Source organism: Gavia stellata, chromosome 33 (assembly GCF_030936135.1).
Source record: "Gavia stellata isolate bGavSte3 chromosome 33, bGavSte3.hap2, whole genome shotgun sequence".
Classification (NCBI taxonomy): Eukaryota; Metazoa; Chordata; class Aves; order Gaviiformes; family Gaviidae; genus Gavia; species Gavia stellata.
In genome coordinates this window covers 4549838-4577589 of record NC_082626.1, presented here as the reverse complement: position 1 = coordinate 4577589, position 27752 = coordinate 4549838, and the positions used below count along the sequence as shown (strand labels likewise).

At 49.5% G+C, this 27752-nt stretch overlaps 1 protein-coding gene across 1 annotated transcript in view; it reads left to right on the top strand.

Annotated features, from left to right (window-relative positions):
- LOC132320049 (hydrocephalus-inducing protein homolog) overlaps positions 1-27752 on the top strand; it is a 144031-nt gene that overhangs the window by 37381 nt on the left and 78898 nt on the right. The window contains exons 9-16 of the mRNA XM_059832151.1: positions 7386-7485; positions 11971-12089; positions 14127-14350; positions 18763-18830; positions 20809-21044; positions 21885-21985; positions 23779-23914; positions 24397-24561. Coding sequence (XP_059688134.1) covers positions 7386-7485; positions 11971-12089; positions 14127-14350; positions 18763-18830; positions 20809-21044; positions 21885-21985; positions 23779-23914; positions 24397-24561 — 1149 coding nt within the window. The remainder of the gene's footprint in view (positions 1-7385; positions 7486-11970; positions 12090-14126; positions 14351-18762; positions 18831-20808; positions 21045-21884; positions 21986-23778; positions 23915-24396; positions 24562-27752) is intronic.

The following is a 27752-nucleotide window of genomic DNA, read 5'->3' as shown; positions in this document are numbered from 1 at the left end:
CAACCTTCTCTCCAGTGACAGCCCTGTAACATTTAGCTTGGACAGACACCCTTCCTGCACTGCTGTGTAAACGTGCTGGAGAGCCCCCCCAAAGCTGGGACCTTGCTGCCTCACAGAGCTTCTGGCCCAAAGTGGCTGCTCTCTTCTTCCCACCTATCACCTGTGATGTCTGAGAGCACCCTATAAAAATAATCAAACCCTTGTAACAAGTGACTGGAGGAAGCAATTGCTTCCAGAGGTTAGGAAACTGATGGAGGGCCAGCGGTCTGGGAAATGCTTTCTGGGCAGGGTGGCTTTGCAGGGCTTGTGCAGAAGCTTTGCTGTGTAAGTGCACCATTAGCTGCTGTTTTTTCCAGGTGTTGCTATCTGTAGAAGCTGCAGCAGGTGACTTCAGTCTGTATAGGGTTAATTTGCTGGTGAAAATAATAACAAAAAAGAGGAGGCAGTGATTTTGGAATTACCACGTGACCATGAACATTTTGAGCAGCTGTCCAAGCCTGTGGGAAACAAGCTGTTATGCAACTCTGACTTTCTGAGTGCATCTCGAATTTGGTTTAATTTATTTTTGCAAATACACATGCTATGTCAGCAGAAGCAGCTGTGATAGAAGCCCAGGTGGCTACCAAAGGAGAAGGTCCTTGCTTTTTGCTGCACCCTCCGCAGCACAGCTTAGCTGTAAGTCACATTGCAGACCCGTGGGTGCTGACTCCTTGGAAATGGAAACCAGAGGAAAGGGAGGGCAAGGATTTGTTACCATTGCGCTGACCTTGACAAGTCCTACCTGTCCTGTGACTGCTTGGTAGTGACTCCTCAGTGCCATGGGTTAGCTCTGAGCTGAGGGAGGTGGTCTTCGAGATGTCCAGGTTATGAAGCTGCTCGTGTTGTTGATCCAGAGGCTGGGCTGGGAGGTAACTGTGTTGTTTGTTCCTGCAAATCTCCACCTCAGCTGGGGAACCAAGCTGGTCCCCATCCAAATGAAAGGTTACTACAGAGCACTTCAGTTTTTGGCAGAAGACACTATCTCCAGGGGTTCAGTTATTTATGGGAAGAGGCAGATGTTTGCTTCGGCACTGCCCTTCTCCTAAATGCCCTGAACTAGCAGGGTGCGCTTTGGGTGGCATTTCGGTACTTCTCTTGCCAGCTCTGTCTTTGGTTTTCTGTCTGCTTTGAGCAGCGATTTCCATTCGGTGGCTCGCCTTCCCCCTCTGCAAAAGCAAGTAGGGGATTTGGCAACAGTTGGTCGTCCCCAGCTGTTCAAGACAGGCTTTTTCTTATTCAGGCTGGTGGGTATCTAGCGGATTCTCATTATTTAGGCCTGAGGGGGGGAAAATAGGCTCTGCAAGTATTTACGGTTGGGCTCTTGCATAGAGATCACTTCTGGAGCTGTGAGTCCTGGTGTGTTATCCCCTCCCGTATGACGTTGCTTTACGCTGTAGCAAAGCCAGGGTACGACAGCTGGAGTTTTTGTGCTGTATCACCATACAGCCACTGTCTGTATTTTCTGCCACCTGCCAGTTGCAGCCTGTCTGAGACTGATGTGAAGCCAGAAGCGTTGCAATATCCTGTTCCCAGCACTATATGTTTTATTTCTGTCCTGGTTAGCATCCATGGTAGTTTTTCGTGCTCTGACTCAACTGCCATCCTATAGAGAACACGCTAGCCCAGGCAGACCGCTGGCTCCTGAGGCGTCCCGAGGCTCTTACGCATGTAGCGGCAGCCTGCGAGGGTGGGTAATGAAGCATATCCTTTTAACCAGCAGCTCTTTTCTTCCCTGTGGGGTAGCAGGAATGTGAGGAACCTCTTCAACAGCCTATTTTAATTTCCCAGGAGAAATAACTCAGAGTATTTTTCTAGTTTGATAGTCTAAGATACAGCAGTAATGAAGGGAGAAATGACAGAAATTTCCCAGACTAGTTATGTCTTGAAAGACTTTGTTTTAGCTATGGTATAGTAGAAGAAAGTGTAACTGATTATTTCTTCTTGCTCTCCACCTTTGGAGTCAAACGATCTGGTTTATAGCTTCACTGACGGGAGAGGGAAGCTATCTGTGGACGTACTGCTGAAAGTTTCCGCCCAAATAGATTGGATCCTGCCGAATGGTGATTTCGTATCGGGAGCCCAAGAGACTGAATCTATTAACTGCTGGTGCAGGTTTGCTTGGGAGCGGGGATATGAGCACAAGGCTCCAGTAATGATGTGGCATGAGGATCGTTCCAGAGAGCTGTGCTGATGCATACAGAAGGCTGGGTTTTATTGCTAGTCCGGAGGTTTGTTTCCTCCTGGTGCCTTAGAGGCGTCTCATGTGACTGTGCTTTGGGATCCAGCAGCCCCTCAGATGTATGGAGACCTGTCCCTTGTCAGGATCTTGGTGCACCACTGAATGGCTTCCTGGAGCTTGGCAAGGCATCTTCCCCGGCAAGGGGGGTTTGTCTGTTTAGGTTGTAAAAGAAGACATGACATCGGCACAAAGCTCTAGGCTCCCTCCCGCGCTGGTTAATTATACAGTGTACAGAGAGATCCTGGCAGCATTGCAGCCATCACTGTGGTCCTGGCGGTACTGAGCAAATCATCCCACCAGGATCTCGGGCACTCCAAGTAACGCCTGCAGGGACTCACTTCCACTCCCTCGCTGTTTGGAGATGTGCACTTGCAGTGTTCTCCCAGGTTCTTGCTGAAGCTGTGGTTTTTGGTGCAGTGGCAGTTCCCCATTTTGATGTTCACTTTGGGCTATCTTGGGCCAGGATCAAATTCCAGAGTCGGATATATGCCCTGCCAGCACTGACCCAGCTCCGGTTCCCCTTCCGACAGCAACGGTGATGCAGGAATGGGAGGAGGCCAGGACAACTAGGGCTTTGTGTCCCGACCAGTGTCTCATATCCCACATGGAGACCAGCAGGCAGCCGGAGCAGATTGCAAAGCCCCGATATCGCCCTCCTGCCTTCTGTGCCCACTTGTCCGTAAGCAGAGGGAGCCTTGGACAGCGAGTCCTGGCTGGGGTAGCCAGCTCCCTGCCAGCCTTCATCTGCGAGCTGGTTTCCAAGTACCTTCTGCAAAGATGGAGGTGGGCATGGTTTTCTCCGCAGGAGCTGATCTGAGATGTCCTGCTGGGTGCAAGGCCTGGCACGCAGCGGGAGGCAGGGTATCGCTGCTGGCTCTGCCAGCGTCCAGCTACCTGGTGCCTGTTACAGATGTGTGTGCTACGGGGGGCAGGGGGATGGGGATTAGGTGGGGGCAAGAGTTGAATGGGGACAGGTCCTATGGTGGAGAGAGAGAGAAAGGCTGTTGAAGCGGACTTGGTATTGCACAAGGCGGTTTCGTGGCAAGAGGCAGTGCCCCCTGAGAACAGGCTAAGTGTGGGCGTTGTTATCCCAAACCAGGTTAATCCAAAGCCGCGAAGACCCGAAGGGATTCCTCTGAGGGGCAGCCCTTGGTATGGAGCTCAGTGCCTGCAGAGAGCCCAGGGCATGTGCAGAGGCTGCTCTCTGGACTATGAAATAGCGTGTAGTCGTGCACTCCTGGGGCTAGTACACCACCGGAGTGGCGTGAGGACTATGAAAGGCTTTTATGTTACTCTGGGGAGGAGGGGTTTCCCCGTTGCCTGCCCTTGACACAAACCTCCGGTGTCCCGGGGTGGTGGAGAACGTGGGCAGTTCAGCTTCTGCACTCAAGGGGATGTAGGCTTTGTAGCCCGAGGCTCCCTGTAGATGATCCAAGTTAGAGATAGAAAGTTTATATAGTGTGAATACTCCCACATCTCTCCTGAACACTTGAGGGCATTCAGGCCTTGAGGATTCAGCCCTTATTCCTTCTGTTTGTTGGAACCTCCGTGGAGCGCCTGGGGCTAACGGTGCTGCCCTGCCAGGGGAGCTTCTGGAAGGTTTCGCTGCCCTGAGAGGAGCATTGGAAGTCCTGCAGTAGCCTGGGTGGACTCTGTGGTGAGTGAAAGCCTTGCTGTGGCTCCGTTTTGGTGTGCTGTAAAATGGGGGAGTGAGATTTACTGAATTTTTTTATGAAGTTCTCTTTCTATTCCCTTCTCCCTGCTGTAGTCACAATGTCTCCCTGTGCATGTTCACCGCTGCAGTCAGGATTGTTGCCGTGCAAGTCACGTTAGGGGCTCAGGCATGCAGAGTATATGTCTGTCTGACTGCCAGAGCTTAGCGGGGGAACAGGTAAGTTTGCCATCCTAGTCCTGTTCACCCAAAGCTCAACTGGCAGTGACCAGAGCCGGACAGGTGATGTGGGTGCAGCTCGTAGCAAGGCAGAGCTGTCGTGAGCATCGAGCACAGGCTGCTTCTGAACCGTCTCCCACTCCTGTCCCTGCCTTCTGGCTCTGCACCGCCTTCCTAGGTCCCCCGCCCTGTCAACTCTGTCCCTATCGCTGCCTCCGTGATATATTGCTGTTACTGTGCTCCAAAACAATGGGGTAAGATCAGCGTGTCGGTTATATTTCTGTCACAGATGTGCCGGCATTGGAATTCATCGAATCCCAAAGTCAGCTAAACTCGCTCAGCTAGAAAAGTGCCCGTTGTTAGCAGATACATATTCATCAGGCCAATGGTTCTTTTGAATTCTCTTCCTTTCCTGCTTAGCTTCACTTTTGCTTGTGAATTGTATTAATGGGAGATGTATTGCCTCTGTCAACCTCTGAGTAATAACCAAACTGGCCTGAAGTGTCTGCAGGGCCAATATATCTGATTGCGGCACATAAAATAGACCAGCGAGTACCATCAGCTTGCGATCCAGCAGAAGCCAGCAGCAAAAGAGTACTTTGTCAGATCGTTGACGTGAAAGACTGATACTGCTGCGTTAGGCTCAGAGAAGTTTGTTTCCTGGCCTCGGTGGAGGGAAGGATGCTGTCCGAGTTTCCCAGGAATGATTTGGCTCTATGGAACCTGTTCGTATGAACTCCTGCTTCAGAGCAGCCAGTATCGCACTAAATGGTGACATGGTATAAATCTCACTCTGCTTTTTCAGATAGGTCCCAAAGTCTTGAAAGCAGTAACGCCGTCCCAGCAAGTGGGATGCTCAGTTTATGGTAGGCATTGTCCATCTGACAGCCAGCGCAAACTCTAAGCTGCGTGCCCCTGGTAGTCTGGCTGTGCACAGCCCTCGTAAGCCTGATTGCAGACCTCCAGTCAAATCCTGGCATCAGTTTTCACCCTCAGCCTCTCTGGTTCTGTCCTGTCTCATTCCAATACCTTCTCCCGGCTTTGCTGTCTGGCCCGTGGGGCTCTGTGGAGCAAATGGAGACTTCCCCTTGGTGTGATCTGGGTGGTTGTTCTGAAATTGGGCTCTCTTCACTCCCACTCCTTGCTGAAGTCCTCTTTTAGTGCATGCCTGTGTTTTGGTTTTAAGGCTCAGGATGTGCTATCCTCCCCTGCTTTCTGCCCCTCTCTAAGATGAAGACGTCAAAGATCACCACTGCTTCAGCATAGCAGCAGCGAGTGTTTGCATAGCTGATGGTGCTGGCAAGGCACTGTTTGCTGTGCAGGAATGAGGGCTCTCTGCAGCTCTCTGGGCAGAGGATCACAGCAGCTGGAGGATCAGACGGTGCCGCTGGGCAGCTCAGCCCGTGCAGCACCCTTTAAGGAGAAGCGTAGAACGCCGGTGAGCTGAGATCTGTGTTCAGCTACAGGCGTTGGGCTTGAAGCAAATGCCAGCAGCTGCCTAGTGCATCCCCCCTCCCCAGGGATGCTCTGCCCAGGGTGAGACCACTGAATTCAGTCTGTTGAACACACAGGGAGCTGCTGGGTGATGCGCACTGCCGAGTTACTCAATTCTAATTAGCCAAGCCAGGGAAATCTATCATCCGAGTGGTTTTTCTCAGTGCCTCAGCTTAGGCAAGCTCCAGATGTAGCGGAGCTTCTGTTGTGTGGAGCACCCGGAATGCTTTTATTCCTGCAAATCTGAGATAATTCTGTGGATGCTGAGTCCATGCAGCATCCCTATGGGACCCAAAGGCTCTGATACCTGGCACGCTGACTGTGGGTTGCAGGCTGATGTCCCCAGCTTGCTTCCTCAAGCAAGCGTGTCGTCATAGAAGGCGGCTTCATCTTCATCCAGTCGCTTGCTGGGGGGAAACACGAAGTACATTTGGTCTGGCAAATGTGTTTGCTCTAGGTTTTGAGAGGAATCCAAGTGACTTTATGCTTTCAGACTTATTTAATATTTATGCCGCAGGAGCGCCGGAGGCTCCAGTCAGTTCACGACTCTTCTGGACAAAGTATTGAGGATCCCCAGCAGCAAGCAGAATCAAAGCCTCACTTTACTGATAGAAAAAGAACTCTGTTCTTTTTGTCTCCTTCTATAGCTAAATTTTTCATTCCTTGTAGAGTATTATTACAGCTGTCAGATGTGCTTATATTTATGTCAACAAATGCACGAAGAGATGCTTGTAATGGTAGGAGTTGAGGGGATGTAAGTGGTGCCTTTGTTTAAAGCAGTTGCAAGAAGTGAGTGAGAGCCTTCACAAACCAGGGATGCCTCCAAAAATAAGCGACAGGGCTCCCTGGGACTGGGCACCAGTGCCAGGACTCTTTGGGGGTGAAGTAGAGCGAGAAGACCCCAAGGAAGCGGCAGACCCTTGCAGAAGCACTGGTGGCATGGCCCAGACTTCAATCTCTGAGCATGACAAGGGAAAGAACTGTTTGATTTTTGGTTGAAAGAGGTGTGGGCTATAAGCAAATCCCATCTCTTATTGTTGGAGCCTGTGTTCAGGGAACCAAGAGCGCATGCACCTTGCAGAGGTAATCAGGTCACATCCAACTCTCAATTTCATTCTCAGATCTTTTGTAACCTACGTGCTGGCTGACTGCTCACGGCACGGGGCAGAAGCAGCCATCGACAAGGAGTCTGTTCTTCGTTGATCCCCAGGTGGGAGGGCTTGTTCTGCTGAGCGCCCCAACTCACCGGAGTACGTTATATATTTAAATACATGTAGGGGTGAAGGGGAGAAGAGGCAGAACCTTCATAACTAAGAATGGAAAAATCCATTTGATTTGCTAAATCTCTTCTGATCTGAGCAGAAGTGTTCACGTAGCCATAGTGATACAGGGATATACGGGAAGGTCTGCAGGAGAGAGGTCCTTTTTCCGTAGACTGGCTAGCACCTTTGAAGAAATCCTGCTTGATTCGCTGGAGTTTGATTGCCAGTTTGGTTGCTTTGTTGTAGCCCTAATTTAACAAAATGCTTCTGCCAGGTGCCAGTAAAGGTAAGGGGCTTAGTTTTTTGCAGCTGCTTCCAAACTCTCTTATAAATTTTGTTGACAAGTGTTGCTTGCTCCTTGCTCCTCACTGATGCTCTAAATATAGGCTACAGGGCTGGGCTTGAAAACAAGACATGTAACGTTGGAAGATAAATGGTTTGCTGTCTGCTTCTGTTTTAGGAGGGAGATGTCTGGCCAAATTCTTCGGCTGAAATCAAGGTGGTCTTTAAACCCCGTGAAGCCAGAGTCTATCAACAGACGGTCTACTGTGACATCTCAGGTACAGCTCCTTTCTCTTGCTTCTGTTACCCATGGTGGAGGCGAGGCACAAATAGTCTTCCAGCCCCTTCGGTTCTCGTGTAGTTGCTGGGAAGGGTGGGTGGTCAGCAGGGCGGTGCTGGCACATGCCCGCTGTCCCTGCGGTTTCCAGGTGGTCTCCTATCCGCGGCCAGCCCTCGGGATGTCTGGCTATGAGCTTGGATCACTGATCCCAGACAACCAAAGCAGTGAAGGGATAAGCTTTCATGCCATGGGTTTGCCAGCGTTTCCTCTGCTGTGAGGTGCCTGGGAATGCCAAAGAAGGACACAGCAGAACAGCTTTTGTGGACGAGCGCTAAGCCCCTATAGACCATTTCCTTCCCGGATGAGTCTTTATTACATGGATGCATCATCAGACTCCTGAGGCAGCAGGAGCTGAGTTACAAATGTGCTCCCAGACCCTGGATCACCTCCCGCTCCTCAGATGCTGCCAGGCCTCAGGTGACTGAGCCCTGCTGAGCGCGGGGTGTCTGCGAAAGGACCACTTCTGGCTAGTCCACACTTCTCTCCCTGCCTGGGAATTGTCACCTTGTGGCTCGGAGTCTATGGTGCATACGGGTAGCGTTGCACAGGCCTTGCTGTACTCAGCAGAGTGAACGCCTTCCCTGGAAATTGGAGTCCGAGCAGTCTGCTAGGCAAGCTTTCTGCTCATCCTGTCTTACAGAAGTGCTGTCAGGTCTTCTTCTGGGAGCAGTTATTGTTGACCCACCCGAGTTATACCGTCTTTGCCCTTCAGAGGTGATCCCTTTGCTGTGCTAGCACGGGGCAGGGAATGCTTGCAGCAGGCTGCGTGGTTCGGGTTACCTTGTCCTTCCTCTGCGTCTCTGCACGGTGCTGCTTAAGGTGTTTTTTGAGTGAGACATCGCTGTCAGATTTCCCTCCAGGGAACATGATGGTTTTCCCCATGGAAGAGGTGCGAGACCCGTGGCCCTCCAGCACCCAGGCTCCCGTTTTGGAGGGTGCTGAAATCACTAACCCAGCTGCTTTGTTGCTTTCCTTACCGCTCCAAGCTGACAGACACAAATGTCATGAAACAGCTTTTTATTTACACAGTAATTGCGCAGAGTTTACTTGGCAAATGCCACCTACAGTAATTACAGAGGGCTTGTGTTAGCAAACTGTCTTCCTGCCCACCAGCTGCAGTTGTTAGAGCTGTGGAAGGCAAGGATTGATTTAAGAAGTTGCTCCCAAGCGATTCCTTGCTCAGTGTTATGCTCATAGCTCTGGGATTCTTGCTGTAGTGATGGGGGGCTGTCTATCTCTTTGCTGCAGGGATCTCCAGGGGTTGTGCCAGGAGAGCTTTTTCGTTGCAGAGAAATGGGAAAACTACTTGCCTGCAAGCCTTGAGCTGGTCTGGGAGTTACAGGAAACGGAGCTGGGCAAATGATGTGTGTTTAGAAAGAGGATCCTGCTTTTGAAAGACCCTGATGGGCCCTCTGGAGAGCTTAACTCTTCCACTGGCTCCTTGGAAAAGGATGTCGAGGAGGTCATTTAAATGATGCCCCTACCCCCCATCCGTGACAAAACAGAGCTGCTCCACTGTGTCGTCAGGATGGAAGCTGTGCCAGAGTCAAGGTCCCTGGGTGCGAAAAGACTTTAAAGAGGAAAACAACGATCTTTAACTAGGGAGTCAATTAATCTTGCTTCTTGGTTCCTCTGAGAAGCATGACTGCCTTCCTCGTACATCGGCGTGCCAGTCACACATCCCTTTGGAGCGTGATGTGCAGATGGCGTGCCTGCCCCTCGCGGGGAATATTTGGAAGCTTTGCCCCAGTGCAGCTGGATCTCACGCCCCACTGGAAAGGGGCTTTGTTGGCCTCCACTTTTTTGCAGGTGCCTCCATAAATTGCTTAGCACATGCTTCTGGATCAGGGGATTTACAGAACTAATCAGCACTGGGCAACTTGCAAAGCTGGCAGTTAAGAAGTGGTTTGAAATGTGCTCTTGGCAAGTATTTAAGCTCAAAATGAACTTTCTTAGTTATTCATGCAAAGAAAGCTGGAGCTCGTGAGTGCTGGAAGGAAGCATATGGTGGGGGGCTGAGACACCTAAAATTCATTTTTAGGTTTGTCTGCACACAGAACTGTATTAGGTTGCAGCTTGCAAAACCCCTTTCTGAGCCACTCTTGCAGGGAGAAGCAAAATCCCAAATGACAATCACTCCCTTACCTTGTGAGAGATCTGTCCTGCATCATGTGAAACTGTTTATTGACGTGGTCAGATGAGAATCATGTTCAAAAACAGTCACAAAACACGGGGACGTTCTGTGAACAAGAAACTGAGTGTCAGAAAGCATCAGAAGTTAAGGACTTTGGCAACCAAGTGCTGTGCTGTTGGGCCACCTGCGCCCCTCTTGATTTGAAAGCAAGGCAGCAGTGCCAAATTGTACACCCTGCATGATGTGCCAAGGTATTATTCCTCCTGAGATCCAAATTCTCGTACCAGGTGTGGATTTGGGATTGAGGATGAGGAGGCTGTAGCTCCTCCATGCCCTTGGTCTGCGTGCTCTGGGACATGTTATGGTGGGAGTATCACAGGGCCACAGGCCAGCTGTACCCAGGCCTTGGGCAAAGGCTGGATGCTCCTGAAAGCCCCAGCTGCTAGCAAAGAGGAGGATGTACTCTCATCTTTCTTCCTCTCAGCTCTGCTGAATGCTGCCTGTAGTTTAGTTTGCTGCTCCTCCTTTGGGAAAAGCCCACTCTGAGGTTCACCTGGAAGGTGGAAGAGCAAGATTTCAGGGATTTCCTAGAGTTTCAAGTTCAGTGTAGGGGTAGAAGAAAGGATGGTTTCTCTGGACCTTCAGGAGAGGATGAGGACCTACTGCACAAGGGGAAGAACTGCCACTGATTTTTCCATCACAGTGGCCATGGGACGTGTGTCTCAGCAAGGTCATGGACGAAAGCTTGTCACTTGGCAATCTTTGCCATTTCCCAAGAGCTTTCATGGCTCAGACCTAGAGTTTTTAAAATGAAGCCACACGTGATGCAAGATGGAGAATTCTTCTGACAGTGAGCACCCAATACTGCCTCTTTTACGGTGTCTGAGAAATAGAAATACACAGCCCTCTGTTCGCGCTGGAGCTGTGGAACATAACTCTCATCGTTGGTGTCAGCTGGGCTTTGGCTGGATGCACGCTAAAAATGTTGAATTGAACAAAAGCTCCCTAGCTCCTCCTTTCTGGCTTTGGACATTATCAAACATCCTCATCCCATGGTTGCGAGATCAAAAAGTCAGTAATCGTTGAAAAGGCTGTTCCAGGAGGGTTTTTTCAAGTTGTGATCTAGTTGCTGTGTTGCCACACCTGGGCTGCTCTTTCCAATAAAAAGTCATTTTGGATGTTCTCGAATAGCTCTGCAGAAGACTTTTTTTCTAAAAGCAACCTTCAATCCCTACTCTTTACTAAGCAGTGAGCATTGCGCAAGGGGAACTTGAAGGCAAGAGGAATATTTTTGCACAAAAGCTACAGTGAGGGTTGTACACAACTTCTGGGGCACTCTCTTCCTCCTTGTGCTACTCGCTTTCCATGCAGAGTAGAATGGGAAGGCAGGGAGACCCAACCTGAAATTCCAGCTAGGATTCAGGCACTTTGGGCTGCTCCGGTGGTTCAGAAGAGCCTTCAGACTGGAAGACCCTGCACTCTGTCGGCTTAGCAGACTTATGGATGAGAACGAACACCTTAGAGTTTAGCTATGAGCCTTGCGGTCTCAGTTACCTTTGCAGCAAGGGATGTGTGTATTCGCGGTATGTTTATGGCTTATTTCATCTCAGTAGTGAGGAGGTTGGTTTTCCATAACTGCTCAGCGTGCTTCAGCTAAGGTGTCTTTACGAAGCTGAGCTCTGGTGTCGTGGTGGGAATAGGTGAGTGCTTCTCCTCTCTGGAGATCATAAAGCCCTGTGTTATTTAGGCGCTGCTGCAGGAGGTGAGACTTGGGGCTCACTCCCAGGTACGGAGCTGTATGTTGGGCACAGGCGGTGGCTGAGATGCTCTGCTTGCTCGAGGCAGCACTCGGATGTGCATATGGCCCTTAGCAGGGAGCTTCGCCTTGCTTAGGCTCGTACTTCTCGGCTCTTGTGCTGTCGTCTCCAGTATAGATGGCGTATTTTTATCTTCAGTTCTGTTTCGTGAGCTTTGTGCCTTCACTGAATGGATTTCAGAGCTCGTCTAAGCGCGTGGGGAAAAAATTCAGAGATCATGTTCTAAACTCGGCATTGCTTTTTCAGGGTGCAAATTGTTCGCTAAATTAGAAACCAGCCCAAGGGGTTGGTGTGCAATTAGAAACCAGCCCAAGGGCATATCTCCTGAGGGCCGAGAAAGGTCCTGTATCCTCTCCTAGAGCATCTAGAGCAGGTCCCATCCATCCCGGAGTCAGGGACTAGCATTGAGGCAGGCTGGAAAATCCAGGACAACAGAGGGAATTACTGTACTGAAACGGCAATCTCTCCCCAGGCCGAGAGACCAGGCTGCCCCTGCGCATCAAGGGGGAAGGCATAGGGCCCCGGCTCCGCTTCAACTTTGACCAGCTGGACATCGGGAAGGTTTTCATTGGATCAGCCCACAGCTATGAGGTGAGCAGGAGGGGTTCGCAGGGGCTGGGCTGGATCCTCATGGCTCCCGGGGCAATGCTGAGCCTCGTGAACCTGGGGGATTCCTGGCAACTCGGGCAGTTGTGAGCAGGGAATATTTGACATACTCGTCAAATTTGGGGGGTTTCACACAATCTGGACACTTTTGATGGGGTCTGAAAGGTATATATATATTTAGGAAGCCCTAATGCCTGCTTTTTGGCAACCTCCATTTGAGGTCAGCTGGGAGGCTTCATGCAAAAAAGCCCCTTGACCCAGGAAAACAGCACTGGGTTAAAAAGATAAGTATCCAGAGGCTTTTGTTTCAGCCCTAGATGCAAAGCACCTTTGTACTCTGGCTCTTAAAAAGCAGCTGGAACAAAGTTACTGTGTTTGAACTCAAGTCCCTTGCAAAGAGTTTTCAGTTAAGTGCATCCTACCGATTCCTGGGAGTCGGAGGGAAGCCGTGCAGCCTCCTGGCTCAGAGCTGTCCCCAGCAAAGAAATTGGGAGTGCTTCCCCTCGCCGACCAGTGCCTCACCACACTTCAGACTTGGTGCATCTCTGGCTCTATAAAGAGCAAAGCATTTCTGGAAATAAAGCAAAGGCACTTTCTATATATTTGCCTCCCCCCAATGGTGTCAAGTCTTCCGCAAAAAAAAAAGCGCAAGCGAAAGAGGTAGAAAATGAGGCAATACATCATGCCAGACACTTTCAAAACCTTGACTATGGCAGGGAAGGACACATTAAGGTGTTTTCTTACCAAAATTTTGTGCTCTCTGTGCATTTTTAATGCTGCTACTTTATTGATTCTCTCTCTATCAATTTATGATTTTCATTACTTGAGAAAATGTGAATAAGTAGATGATGCTGTTAGTGCTTTCCTAAGCAGCTAGACTGGAGGTAAACCCCAGCTCAGCGTAGGCTCCCTAAGTGCAATTTGTAACTAAGGTGTAGAACACATGAGAGGAGAGAGTAGTTTTCAAGTTACCATTGTGGAGTTTGAATACATGCATATTTTCAAGAGCAGCTGCAAAATTGAAAGACAAGGGATGTTTCTATGCTTCTGTCTCAGTTTTTCTGACAGGTTTTGCAAGGACAAAAATTAGGGAAAAGACATTCAAAGCAGATAGCTAAGTCCATGGAAATGGCAGGATTTCACCCTGCAGCAATCAGAAACACTACAGCTTTGCTTTGGGTAGGTTTGTAGGTGACTGACAGCATGCTGGTACTCACAGGCAGATGCGGGCGTTTCTTGCCCAACATGAAAAGAGTGGAATCTCAACAAACGCTGTGGGATTGTGTCACTTGTTAGAGGCAGTAGATCGAGTATTCAACAAAATACAGCTTGATTCTAAATTTGCAGTTTATTCTAATAATGGTAAAATCTTAGGTGGTGGCTGTGAATAATTAGGAAAGAGAAATTCTTTGGAATAGATGGAGCTGCTATGCACCTCACGCTCCTCCTTTCCTGACATGTCTGTTTGAGCAAAGATTAAGAAAGAATCGCATTAGAGAAAAAATAAAAGAAACCTAAATTGAACCCTAAATTCTCTGCTGTAGCAGAGTTGGGGAGCACTTAGTTGGTTATAGTGCTGGTCTGAGGTGTCTTCTACATGCAATAAACTTGTTGGCTGCAATGGAAGCTGAACGTGTTCTGCCCTTGGCAGGACCGGGCTCATCTGGAGCAGAAGCAGTTGTGTGATGATCCACTAGTAATGCTGCAACCGCCCTTCGCTGCTCTTAGGGATGGGTCTGAATCAACTTGGTGATGCTGAGCACTCCAAGTCAAAGTGGACTGCTCTGTGTCAGTGGAATAAACGCAGCGTGACTCTGTTTAGATGAAGTTATCACTGCGTTGCATGAAAAAAACCAAAGGCAGAACTTGTCCTGTTGCATTTTCTTTGGCTTCTGGCAAGCAGCAGCACATGGCATCTTCTGCCTTTTACAGATGTTAATTGTTTAACAGGAAAACAAATCAGCCTTGTGTAAGAAAGGAAGATTCCTTATGTATTTCCATTTTGCTTTCTTGCTGCTGCAGGCGGTCCTGTTTAACAGAGGGGCCATCAATGCTTCCTTCAACTTGATCCCTCCAGCTACAGCTCTGGGCTCCTGCTTCACCTTTCTCCCCCAGGAGGGCACCATTTTGCCGGATGGGCTCCAGGTCATCCAGATCTCCTTCAGTTCCACCATCCTGGGGCAGTTCACTGAAGAGTTCAGTTTCAGTGTGAATGGATCCCCTGAGCCTGTGACCTTGACTATCAGGTGAGAAGAATTATAGGAGCTTGGTGGGCACATCTGTAGCTCTCTCTGGGTAATCATCTCCCCCCTACCTCGTTTTATGATGGAGCAGAGAAAAAAGGGGTTGTCTAAGCTCTTAGTCTTGGCTCAGATCCTAGCACCCCCCCACTAAGAGCCAAGGCTTTTTCACCTTGACTCCAGTTTGACCCTTGCAATTGCAGCAGCCAGGAAAGTGTAATTGTCCACGAGAGGAACTCATAGAATGGTTTGGGTTGGAAGGGACCTTTTAAAGCTCATCTAGTCCAATCCCTCTGCAGCAAGCAGGGACATCTTCAACTAGATCAGGCTGCTCAGAGCCCCCTCCAACCTCACCTGGAATGTTTCCAGGGATGGGGCATCTACCACCTCTCTGGGCAACCTGTGCCAGTGTCTCACCATGCTCATAGTAAAAAAGTTCTTCCTTCTATCTAGTCTGAATCTGCCGTCTTTTAGTTTAAGACCATTGCCCCTTGTCCTGTCGCAACAGGCCCTGCTGAAAAGTCTGTCCCCATCTTTCTTATAAGCCCCTTTAAGTCCTGGAAGGTCTCCCCAGAGCCTTCTCTTCTGCAGCCTGACCAACCCCAACTCTCCCAGCCTGTCCTCATGGGAGAGGTGCTCCAGCCCTCTGATGATCTTCGTGGCCTCCTCTGGACCCGCTCCAAAAGGTCCATGTCCTTGTTGTGCTGAGGACCCCAGAGCTGGACCCAGTGCTGCAGGTGGGGTCTCACCAGAGCCAAGGGGCAGAATCACCTCCCTCGACCTGCTGGCCACCTATGACCGTGCCTCCTCTGCTCTCAAAACCCAGTTTAACTTTCCAAGTCTTGGGTTCCTCTGGGAAGCAGCTTTGCCTTCATGGTTGAGGCAGGGTGGCTCTGCAACTTTCCAGGACACTGTTTGCACCGAATTCAGCAGCAGCAGGTTCCTTTTGTGACCCTTTGACATCTCTGTGTGAGGACCCTGGGGCTTTAAGTGGCTACCCATGCTGGAAAAAAGTTTGACGGGAAAGGTGTGGAGATGCCTTCTGCCCTGTCCTCCCTGTACCCAGGAGCTGAAGTGACTCCTTGCTACAGGTAGCTCATTCCCCCTTGGGCCATGGCAGACAGTGTGATGGTATCAGCTTTGGGCAGTAGATGGTCTGGGATGTCCCACCGAACACCCAGCAAGGCCAAGAGGGTTTTGGAGAGGGGCCAGCCTGGGTGATTCTGCAGCCAGAAGCAGTGTTTTTAAAATCCTCTGTTAATAAGCCATACAAAATGGGTAGCAGCAGCCTCAACATAATTTCTCATGGTAATGCACTGGGACAAGCTGTCCTCCCGGCTCTTGTGCAGCGAGTGCTACGGTACCTTCTTTCTGCAGCCGGAAAAGTGCTGATGCGGGAGACGGGAAGCTCTGCAGCAAGTACTGTCACAAGGACTTGGGCATCATCCCATGGGCTGGTGCCTTTGGAAAAGATAATCCTCACCGAGCAAAGGGGAGAAGGGGGAAAAAAAAAAGCTGATGACAGGAGAGGCCAAGCTCGCTTCTCAGGAGCACAGCAGCATGCGAACTCGTCCCAGCTAGTCTTAACCATGGGCTGGCGGGATAACGTGGTGTAGGCAGGGAAGCTGATGCTGGGTGCTCTGGAGCTTTGGGGCTGGCTGTGCCTCCTCGGCAGCCAGCCTTCCGGGTGGCTGCTGTGGGGAGGCATTAGATCAAGGTAGTAAAGAAACAAAAGGAGTCTGCAGTTGATTTTACCAGTAAGGTAAGGGAAATGGATAAAAAAAGAACAACAAGGTTATTACTTTGCAAGAGAAGAGTGGTGAGTAGGTCTGTTGACCTCAGTAGAGAAACAATTACGTTGGCTTTGTGTTTGGAGGGAAAGTGCTGCTTGTTTTGGAAATCAAGAGGGAACATTTCACAATCAAATAATTTATTCTGTTCTGTCCCTCCCCCAATTGGTCATGGGATGTTATAGCATAAGCAGCTTTCTCCTTGAGCCAAGGGCAGGTTTTGCTTGTAAAGATGTGCTTATCACAGGTAGAATACAGTTTTTCTTGGGTAGTGCCCACTGCCTCTGCCCTGCAATGGCCTTGCTCCTGGGGCAGGAAAGAGCTGTCAGCGGGATAGTTGTCTTCTGGCTTCCCCACAACCAGATGAAGTGGTCCTTTTTCCCCCACTGATGCCCTGGCTCCCGGTGCCCAGCATGTCCTCCCCTTCTCTGTGGCCGGTCTGCCCCGTTCTGCCAGCACGGCCCTGAGCTCGGTGCAGACCTCATCACAGAATCACGAAGGTTGGAAAAGACCTGTAAGATCATCAACCCAACACCACCATGCCCACTAAACCACGTCCGTCTCAGTGAAAGAGGATTGCTGGTCCTTTTTTATTTATTTCTTCCCCATCCTTGTATTCCTCCTTGCTGGCTGGTGGTTCCTGTGCAGCCCATGTGAGGGTACCCCAGCATCCGCGCCTGCTCCCGTACACCTGTCCCTCAGCAGTAATTCCCATTGCAATCCACTCTTCTGACATGTCATCTGCCTCCTTGATTTCTGCCTTGCCTTTGTTTCATGGATCCCTATTCAGTCCTTACCTCTCATTCTCCAGCCCCACAAGTCAAGCTGTTTGTTTTTCAAAAGCCTTTGAGGTGTCCACCCACCAGGTCAAGCTGATCCTCCCTCGTCGGGAGGTTTTAAGCACTGGATTTAGTCCTCCATGGAGAAAAACTCCCAGTTCTTTTGAACGGAGGTGAGCTGGCTGGTGGGACAGTGGGCTGCAAAGGAAGGAATGGGGATGTGTGTTGAAGTGGTTCCTCTCCCACCTTGTGTTATCCTTTGTGCTCTGCAAGGACCCTGATCTCCTTCACAAGTGCATTATTTAATGCTACTGTAAAACACGGTGGTTGCCAAAACCACTGCCTTTTCCCCCATTTTCTCACAAGCTGTACTGTTATCAGCTGTGGTGCACAGGGCTCCGGGTTGGCTCCTTGCCCGAGCCTTCTGGCAGTCATTCAGGTTAACTCACTTGAGCCCAGATACAGTGCACTCAGCAGAAATGGCAGTCATTTCTCCCCTTGCCTGGCAAGGCTCATCCTTGGCAGTTTCCCAGCGTGATCCCCAGTCATGGTTTGTTTGGAGGTAGTTTTCCATTGTCTCCTGGCAAGTGCTGTGACGGAAAACATGCCTGCTCCCTTTGCTCCGTCCAAAATAAGCTGTTAGGGCTTGGGCGGTTAGGTCTGATTATGTGAGGTCCTTGGGGAGGGAACTTCAGCAGCAGCAGGGATTTGCTCCCTGACTTAGTCTCAGGAACTGCTTCAGCTCCAAGAACTGAGAATTAGTATTGGATTGAAACTCCTGAAAGTCAGGTTTTGAGTGCTTTTTGACTATGCAATCAGAAGATGCCCAAACCATAGGTGATTCTTCTTTACTTGGAACCCAACCTTACAAGGTCCTGAATGCTTGTTTCTTTGGTGTTTAGAAAGGGATGCTGGAAATGGGACACCACGGATGAACGCAGGTCCCTCCTGCGGGATGCTGGTGTCTGTTGATGTGCCGAACAGAGCCAGTGGCAGTCCTGTGATTAAAACTAGAAGGCAGCGTTCACTGTGGTCCTTGATTTTTAACTAAGAGGCAGAGCTGGCATTGATTGGCATCAGCCATGAAATAAATTAATGAACGTTGTGCAGCTCCAAGTGCTGATTTCGGTGCATTTTGGTGAGTTTTTGGAGTTTGGAGCCTGGCTGCTGAATTTAAGGATGGGTCTGGTGGCTTCAGGACATCCATGTTCGGTGGTTGGAGACGTGTGTTGCTCTTGGATGTGTCAGCTGGTGCACTGGTGACAAGCTGATCCTTTCCCCCAAGATTCAGCTGTCCGCTGTGTAGAACTGTTGTTGCTCTTGTGTCAGTGGGTGTCTGGGCTCTCCTCTGGCTTCATGCCTCAAAATCCTGCATGCCTAATGATTGCATGGGTCAAGATGCTCTGAGGACAAGATGTTCATATACTCCATGGGAACACCAGTTCCAGCAAAGAAATACCAAAGCAGAGAACCTGCAGCTGGCAAAGCTAGTACAATGGGTCCACTTTTGTGTGGAGACCTCTGTGTCAGCACGTTACAGATGGGGAGACTGAGGCACGGAGGCATCACTAGTTCAGGGTCCTTCATCAGGCCAGCAGCAACTTGGGGGCATATGCTGCCTGACATGGTGCCCTAAGGCACATCAGCAGCTATCAGCTGCTGACCACTTTGCTTTGCCTGTCTCCTGTCCACATGGATGCCGTGCTGAGCAGAAGGGCGACGGGTTGATTTGAAACCCACTGTGGTTCTGAGACCAGCATTTATCCCTCCGGGCGGTAACGAAAGCTGAACACTTTGCATTTCTCTTTAACCAAACCAATGCCTTCTCTGCCTGTCTTTGTCCTCACAGGGGCTGTGTCATCGGACCAACTTTTCATTTCAGTGTACCTTCCCTCTGCTTTGGTGACGTCTCCTTCGGTGAGTGTGCCCTGGGCTTGGAGCATAGGTTGAGAGGTCTGTGCATCACCAAAACAGAGCACTTCACATAAGAGCATGTCACTTGTGTTCCTCCATAGCAGCCTTCCAGGTGTTAAAACCAGGGCTGCAGGTTGCTTAGGCAGTATTGTGCCATCGTGAGATCAGATAGGACCAAAGGAACAGAAAGTCAGTATTTTCTGGTGTCCGTCATAGTCTGTTCAGCCCCAAGCTCCCAATGCTTGGCAGCAGAATGGCTGTGAAAATCCTTGTGCCAGAAGGTCCCAGGGGATGGGACTGCAGGAGAAGGGAGTTGAAGCCACATCCTAGCCTGTAGCTGCTCTGGGTGAATGTGCTTGTTGCAAGGCAAGGACACCATTTCCCACCTGACCTTTAGTGTGAGATGTTAATTAGTGCTGTGAGGGCACCTCGTTCTCACCTCCCAGGTAATATGCCCAAGCAATAGCTCGGCATGGGGCACTGATGTCCTCTGAGATCTGGGCTCCTTCTCCTTCCCTGCCGAAAGCCCAGCTCTGCTGATGGAGCTGGTGGCTGAGCATCCAGAGCGTCTCCATTGAAATGCAGATTCTGGTTCTCTATCTCCATCTCACAAAAGGCTTTTTAGTGAGATGCTGTAAAGTTGAAATGTGAAATCAATTGTGGGTTGATTGAAGGGCCATTATCATTCTGCACCCAGGATGCCTCTGTGTTTTCATGCTGTTCATGGACTTTCTAAGAAAACTCATTACCTTCCCTGAGCTGCTTCCTCCCCTCCCTACATCACCACTCTGCCACTTCTTTATTTCCATTTGAATAAATAAAACAAGAAACGCACCAGGCGGAAATCTGGTTATGCAATAGGAGATTCATCCTTTTAATCTGATTTCATTAATAAGGCCTTTAGAGCTGAAGGCAGCTACTGTATTTTTGCTTCTTTTAGCTCTGCTGCTGGCTGTTGTCTGCCCCTGGAGACTTCGGTCTCCTTTGGGATTGTGAAGTCTGTGTTTGTCCTTTTTGTTGGCTGGAGTAGTTGCTGGAGGTGGGCAGTGGTCACTGTTGGTGGGCATGGATGAACGATCTGCTGTGTCTGCAGATGGTTTTCCTCCCCACCTGTATTCCAGTAACGCTTGGTGACCAGGCCATGGGAGATGTCTCCTTCTCACAGAGCTGGCCATCCAAGGCAGATGTCCACTCCAGAGCAGGTTGTAGGCTGATGTCCTGTCTCTGCAGCACATTCCCACCAGGTGTGGTTGTATCACTGCTTTTCCATTATGGAAAGCAAGTATCCAAGCTAAAGTGATGTAAACCTTTGTGGGCAGTAACCAAAGCCAGTGTGCAGCGTGGATGTGATGTGCCCGTTTGTTAGGTAAGGTGTGACACGGTTCCTGCTAATTTCTAAGCAAGCATCAGGCTTGCCTCCTGTGAAGTGGGCTGCAAGTTGTCACAAGCTGAGTCTGGTTACCCCAAAACAGGAGATGCCTTAAGGATGCTGCCTAGAGAAACTGCATTCGAGTGCTTTGCATCGTGCTGTGGTACCCAACTGCATCCATCCTTTCTCTTACTGGAGCTTCTCCTCGATGACAATACACTGCTTTTATATATTGAAAACTGTGGGAGTGTTCGCAAAGTTAACAGGGAATTTTATGGACTGAATTTTCAGAATCAATGGTCTGTCTGGATGCACGCTCGTAAGTGAGAAATAATTGGTGCTGCTTTTGGGGCATGTGAGAACAGTCCTCAGTTAGAGAGACGAAATTCTGGTGTTCGGCATCATTAAGAGTGGCCATTGCCGAGGAAGCAATCTCTGGCCAGCATAAAAGGGAGCTTAAGTGACAACTAATTCCTTGCTTAGCTTCTCAATTAGGTCTAATTCAGATTGAGAAGAGCTAAACGGCAGGTGCAGTTTTATCATAACAGAATATTCACACCAGGAATCACGGGATAATTGGTGCATAAATTCATATTTGTGTCTTTTTCCTAGGCTTCCCTCGCACCTTGGCATGTCGCCTCACTAACACCTCCTTGGTGCCCATGACTTTCACCCTTCGCATTCCTGGGGACGGCTCAGGAGAGCCCAGCGTTAGCAGTTTTGTTCAAATGTCGGACAACGCTCCGCCATCCTGGAGAAGGGGAGCCCAGGGTTACGTCAAGCCAACTGAATTTACCATAACACCGTGCAGAGGGACCATCCGCTCCCAGGGCATCATGGATATCGAGGTATGGGAAGAGTCCGGCCATACGTGCTTTAGCAGGTGGAGCTGAAGCTTCACTGATGTATGAGAGGGCTTTAGTGCTGCCAGCATAATGAGAGTAATATATATGCATTAGTGTTAGGCTTTTGTTGGCTGGGTTACTCTGGGACGTTTCAGAAGGAGCACCGTTTTGTTTCCAGAATCCTAAGCAGAAGGTCTGGTACCATATAGTCAAGTACAGAAGCCATTCCTGTGTTTTTGAGAGCTGCTTAGAGTGATTTCTTTGATTTAAAGTGGGCAGAGGAAGAATGAGAACAGAAGGTGGCTGTTAAAAAGAGAGATGTCATTGTATAAAGCAGTTTGCCTTTCTTCCCGGTCTTATTTCTCCTGTCCTGTTGAGCAGAAGGAGCTGTATTCACTGCAGCGATCTCCAATGGGGACTGAAAAAGCTCTGGCAGCCGCGAACTGCACAGCATCTGCTGGGCCACGTTTTGCTCTCACCTTCCCCCCGTAAAGCTGAACTCATTCCGTTTAAGTCAGCAGATTTCCTCTGGATTTACGCTAATTGTAGTCAAGATTACAAATTGGTCCCTTAATTTTAATACAGTGGTGAGTCTAATTGTGCTTTAATTTACCTTGTATATACCCTTGTATATACCCTGATAACTGCACAGTGTGTTTAACAGAGCAGATATTGTCAGAAGACTTTTATTACTGCCAGAGCCTGTGCTCTGTACATGGACCAGCAGAAGAATTAGAGCAAAATCGTCCGTTTCCTTACTGTGGAAGGAGAACTGGAGGACACCACACATGGACAATGGCTTTTGGGAGTGATGAAGTATTTGATGGTCTTCTCTTCCGCCAGGTCACCCTGTGTTCCAACACCGTGAAGAGATACGAGCTGGCGCTGGTGGTGGACGTGGATGGTGTTGGCAAGGAGGTGCTGGCATTGCCTCTCACAGCCAGGTATCGACTGAGCCCAGAGAGTCGTGGTGTATGGAGTGAAATCCAGTTGGTGGCCGGTCACAAGCGGAGTCCCCCAGGGCTCAGTTTTGGGGCTGGTCTTGTTTAATATCTTTATTAATGATCTGGATGAGGGGATCGAGTGCTCCCTCAGTAAGTTTGCAGACGACACCAAGTTGGGCAGGAGTGTTGATCTGCTGGAGGGTAGGAAGGCTCTGCAGAGGGATCTGGACAGGCTGGATGGATGGGCCGAGGCCAATTGTATGAGGTTCAATAAGGCGGAGTGCGGGGTCCTGCACTTGGGTCACAACAACCCCATGCAACGCTCCAGGCTTGGGGACGAGTGGCTGGAAAGCTGCCCCGCAGAAAAGGACCTGGGGGTGTTGGTTGACAGCCGGCTGAATATGAGCCAGCAGTGTGCCCAGGTGGCCAAGAAGGCCAACGGCATCCTGGCCTGTATCAGAAATGGTGTGGCCAGCAGGAGTAGGGAGGTGATCGTGCCCCTGTACTCGGCGCTGGTGAGGCCGCACCTCGAATGCCATGTTCAGTTTTGGGCCCCTCACTATAAGAAGGACCTTGAGGTGCTGGAGCATGTCCAGAGAAGGGCGACGAAGCTGGTGAGGGGTCTGGTAGCACAAGTCTGATGAGGAGCGGCTGAGGGAGCTGGGGTTGTTGAGCCTGGAGAAGAGGGGGCTGAGGGGAGACCTCATCACTCTCTCCAACGACCTGAAAGGGGGTTGTGGGGAGGTGGGTGTTGGGCTCTTCTCCCAAGTGACAAGTGACAGGACAAGAGGAAATGGCCTCAAGTTGCACCAGGGGAGGTTCAGGCTGGGTATTAGGAGAAATTTCTTCCCTGGGAGAGTGGTGAAGCATTGGAACAGGCTGCCCAGGGAGGTGGTGGAGTCACCATTGCTGGAGGTGTTCAAGGAAGGTGTAGATGTGGCACTGTGGGACATGGTTTAGTGGGCATGGTGGTGTTGGGTTGATGGTTGGACTTGATGATCTTACAGGTCTTTTCTAACCTCAGTGATTCTGGGAGCTCAGGTTTCTCTTCTTTCCTCTGGTTCTTTTGAGCGTTAATGTTCCCGGTCTTAAGCCAAAAGTTTTTCTTGCTGCAGCCGGATTCGATGCTGTTGTGCTGCAGTGGGTGTCGGTTTAATTGCAAGAGGCAGAGTCGTCCAGTCAGTGCCTGGGCTGCAATTCTGTAAAATGAGTGCAAATGGGAGCAGACAGTGTATGGCCCCGTGGGGGCTGCAGAGCAAGGTAGCTACAGACATGGGGAAAGGGTGACCACCCGCTGCGTGGGGCAGGTGGTGGCTTGTGCCCTCTGTTGCTGGGGTAAACGGCTGAGTTTTCAGGCAGGGCAAGAGTGGTATGGGAGAGGAGTCATTTTTACTGAGATACTGGTGTCTTGTATTCCTTGAGGCTTGGTGAGCCCTGGTCATGGGTGGGAAGGCTCCCCTGGAGCTCATGCCTTGCTGGGAGTGTCAGGAGGGTGCAAGGTGTCTTCGCAAGCCTCCTGGGGCGAAGGTGCCCATCATACATCTCTGGGACAGGGCACGGTGCTCTGCCTGGGCACTTGGCAGCCCCTACAATGCTGAGACTCAGGGTTTGCTCCTCCTTTTACAAGGGGTTGTTGTATAAAAAGAAATTAAAGGCAATTTATTGCTGTAGGGGTATTAAACATCCATTTGACAGTGACACGTGGTATGCTCTATTTCGTGCTATTTGGGGAGTAAATAAATTCTACATTCTCTCAGGATCTCTGATTCCCTTTTGGTCATCTCTCTGCCTAGATGCATAGTTCCTCAGCTGCGAGTGCTCAACCCAGTCATGACATTTGGACGGTGCTTTCTGAAATTCCCTTACCGGCAGATGCTGAGCCTTGCGAACGACAGCAATCTTCCAGGCTGCTACATGATTCTTCCTCAGGTTTGTCATCGCATCCGCCTCCTGCCCTCAAATGTTATTGAGGGGTTTATTAGGGAAAAAAAAGAGTTTTGGCTAAGACCTTGCTGGTTTATATTCAAACCTAAAGGTTTGCTGACAACAGGAACCTGCCCGAATAGAGACTTTAGGAAGCAGTTAAATAGGAACGTGCCTGAATATAAACTTTAGGAAACAGTTTATAGTCTAGTCTTTGGGGTGCGTTGACATAGGAGGACTTAGAGGGTCACGAAAGGCTGCTGCAAGGAGGCTGCCAGCACAGGAGCGGGTGTTTGTGCCTGCAGCAGCTCTTGGACCCCCTCAGGACGCTAAGCTCATCCTAGTCTTGCATCTGTTTTTGTGCCTTTCTGCTTTCTCCTAGGGATTTTTTTAAAAATATGTGGGAATTATCATTGTGGTAGATGTCAAGGAGTTCAGAGTGACCTTTGAGGAAGCTTTAATGTTGGGTTTGATTCTGTGCCTTACAGGAACACAAGAAGGATGCTCCTGTGTGGTACTCCAGCCCTGTGCCGTGTGGGATTATCCAGCCTCACAGCTTGGTGGAGGTCCCGGTTATGCTGGAAGCCCAGGTGACGGGAGAGAAGGAAACAGTTGCTCACGTCGCGGTCTTTGGGAGCAAAGGATCCCCACTGGTGAGTGCTAGGGGAGATGTGTGCCTTTGTGCGACTCGTCTTGGTGGGGCATAAAGTGTACAGGGATTCTTCCTGGGAAAACAAGAGCTTGTAATATATGGCTGGCGTGGACAAGGAAAGATGGAATTCATGGCATGAGCAACGGCTAACGCCTAGAGAAGAGGAAGGTTGGAATTCTCTTAGGTGGTAATCTAAGTGTCTGACACCGCGTTTCATTACGGATATGTGAGATGGGATAACAAGCCCAGTCTGAAACGTAGCCCAATCCCTGGGTCTCACACTCTGCTGTGATATTAGATGAGCAGCAACTGCTGTGTCATTAGGACTCTAGTTCAGGAGCGCACAGGGACCTCCCCGCATCCTGCTAAAGCGAGCCTGTAAGAAACCATGCTGAAGTGATGTTTTGTGCAAAGCTGGATTTCAGCTTTTCTGAAGTCAGGCCCATCGTGTCTGAGAAATATCCATCAAATCTCTTTGCCAGAAGTCCCAGCCACAGACACGTGAGTCTCAGCACCATTTGCATCTGGAGCACAGGGAGTTTTTTCTACCAAGCTTGGAAATGGATGAGGCAAAGCATTCCTCGATTAAAGCCTCCTAAAAGATGTTTGCATTCAGGCATATGCGACAGCAGCAGCAACAAAATGTAGGCAAGAGAACATTGTGTGTAGTGTCCTGGCTTCATCTAGCTGAAATCTACAGCAAATTTAGTTAATTAATCTTTAATTGAAAATGGTATTAACTTTTGAAGCAGCTGTTTTAAAATGTCTTGTCATCTCTCTGAGCGTGAAAGAGGATGTCAGAGGATTGCTGGGAACCTGAAGCTTTCTGTAACAGAAAGGAAGGCTGACATTTTGAAAGTAGTTTAGGGATTTAAACTTTCATTAAAAGGAATGGAAATGATGCTGCTGAAGCCCCTAGATGCCACTGAACCTCTCAACCCAGGCCGTTGTGGGTGTGCCATGTAAACCAGTCAACAGGAAGGCTGGGCAATGCAGGCTTGGCAGGGAAGTCTGAAGTTGACAAAACAATTGCTCGTAAATAGAAGGCATGCTTCCCTTAAAAAGGAGGGTTTCTCCCCCCTAGAATAACCTGGCTGTTTAACTGTTAGCTTGTTTAACCTACAGTATTCTTACAAAGCTTTTACCCTTGGGCTAAACCATGTATGGTTTAAAACTTTACCTTAATTGTTTTTATTTGGAGAGGAATGTGTCAATTTTTGGCCCAAAGGGCGAGCATTTCAGCTGGAGAATCCTAGCTGTCCCTAAAGGAATGACCAGCATGAGCTTGAGCGAGTACATGCACCCATTAAGTTGAACTTGAACGTGCAGCGTTTATGCTCAGTTGCTCAAGTGCTGTTAGGAACCTCGCTGGGTATGTTGGCAGCACAGACCTGAGTTTCTGGCCGTTAGGTGACGTTCTTTGCATTTTCTATAGGACTGCCCTAGAGTTTGGGTGTTGTTTCAGTCATTCCTTGGTCCAGAGCTTTCTGAGCTAGCAAAACAGCTAACCATCTTGTTATACACCCTGCGCTGGTGGCAAATCCTGCCCGTCTAGATCATATCATGCGAATCTGACCTCAGGGGGATCGCTGCAATGTATTTCAATAAAGCAAAATTTAAGCTTGCTCTTGTTATCTTAGGTTAGGCCGTTTGGTATTGATACCGAGTCTTTAGGTGAAATATCATACAGATCTTTCATCCAGGTTGTGTAGGGTCCCTCCATGGGTCTGTTGCCTGGTATTTTCTTTGTCAGTGACTGCATGCCAGCTTCCATTTGGTGTATGTAATCTCCCAGAATCACTGAGGTTGGAAAAGACCTGTAAGATCATCAAGTCCAACCACCAACCCAACCCCACCATGCCCACTAAACCATGTCCCGCGATGCCACGTCCACATGTTCCTTGAACACCTTATTTTTTTTTGGTTGGAGTCACCATCACTGGAGGTGATGTCCTGCATTAAGGAGCTGGTAAAACCCCAGCCCTGGGGTCACGGTGGCAAGGCAGCCTCGTGTGCCACGCGCAGGGCATTTGGCAGCTGGTTTCTATCAGAATGAAGCGGTCACTCAAACCATGGCTGTTTGCCGGGGACGGACGCTCTTCATTGCTAAATGATCAGATGTGACATTACATACCCATCGACAAAGCCAGGAGTGCTGCTGGAGGGGTGTGTGTGTGTATGTGTGGCAATATGACTGATGGCAAAGTTGCTGTCTCCTTTTACTGCCTTTCCCCGTGTGCCATGTTGCCTGTAACACTGTTGAACGGGTTTTTTTTCTCATCCCTTTTAAGACAACTGTAGATGAAGGGTTTTTTTATAAGCCCGTTCCTTGGCGAGGATATGTGGTGTTAGTAGACACTCTAATTGAAGCCAGCTAGCCTGGGCATCCCCCAGATGTTACTCTGCCCATCTCCAAAGGGTTCTGCTCTGCCTTTGTTGCTTATGCCCTGCTGTCACGTGGAGGCAAGGCCAGCTGGCAAGGCACAGCTCTTCCCTCCAGCTCCTTCTTCCTGGGAGCTTTGGGCAGCATCACCCAGACTGCAGGTCTCTGTCCCTCCCTTCTCCCAGAGGGATAAAAGGTCCAGCATCATGTGTAGCTTCAGGTCCCTTATTTTTGAGGTACCAGCCTTGGTATGTGATTTTTGGCTCTTACTTGCACGCAGTAGTGTTCTGTCAAGGGATGAGCGTTTCTGGATGCTGTTCCTTCTGGCTGAGTTGGACTAGCGATCCTGACAGCTGCCAATGCCATTTCCTTGAGTCAGACATTATTAAAGGTTTTACATCAGTCTGGTTTCTTTTGTGGTTAAATCATACTCTTTGCCCTCCAGTGAATTGTGGAGCAGCCTGTCAGGGTTGGGAGCTTCATGTGTTCAGATGCTGTTTAAGAGTTGGGGTGTTTGGAACCGATGAAATCCAGCCAGACTGGATAAATTCCCATTTTTAATGATGTGAGAAAGTGGTTTAGCAAAGAGATCCGTATTCCTCCTCCAATAGTCTGCGCCAGTTCTGCAGGAAGAAAACTTTGGGGTCTCAGACTGTCAAAAGAAAAAATACTGCTTGAATGATGTAATTAATAATTAATGTCTGTTATTCATATACTACCAGGAATACACATAAGCACAAGTCAGAGGCAACTAACTTGCATGATACTTTTGGACAGGCTGGATGGATGGGCCGAGGCCAATTGTATGA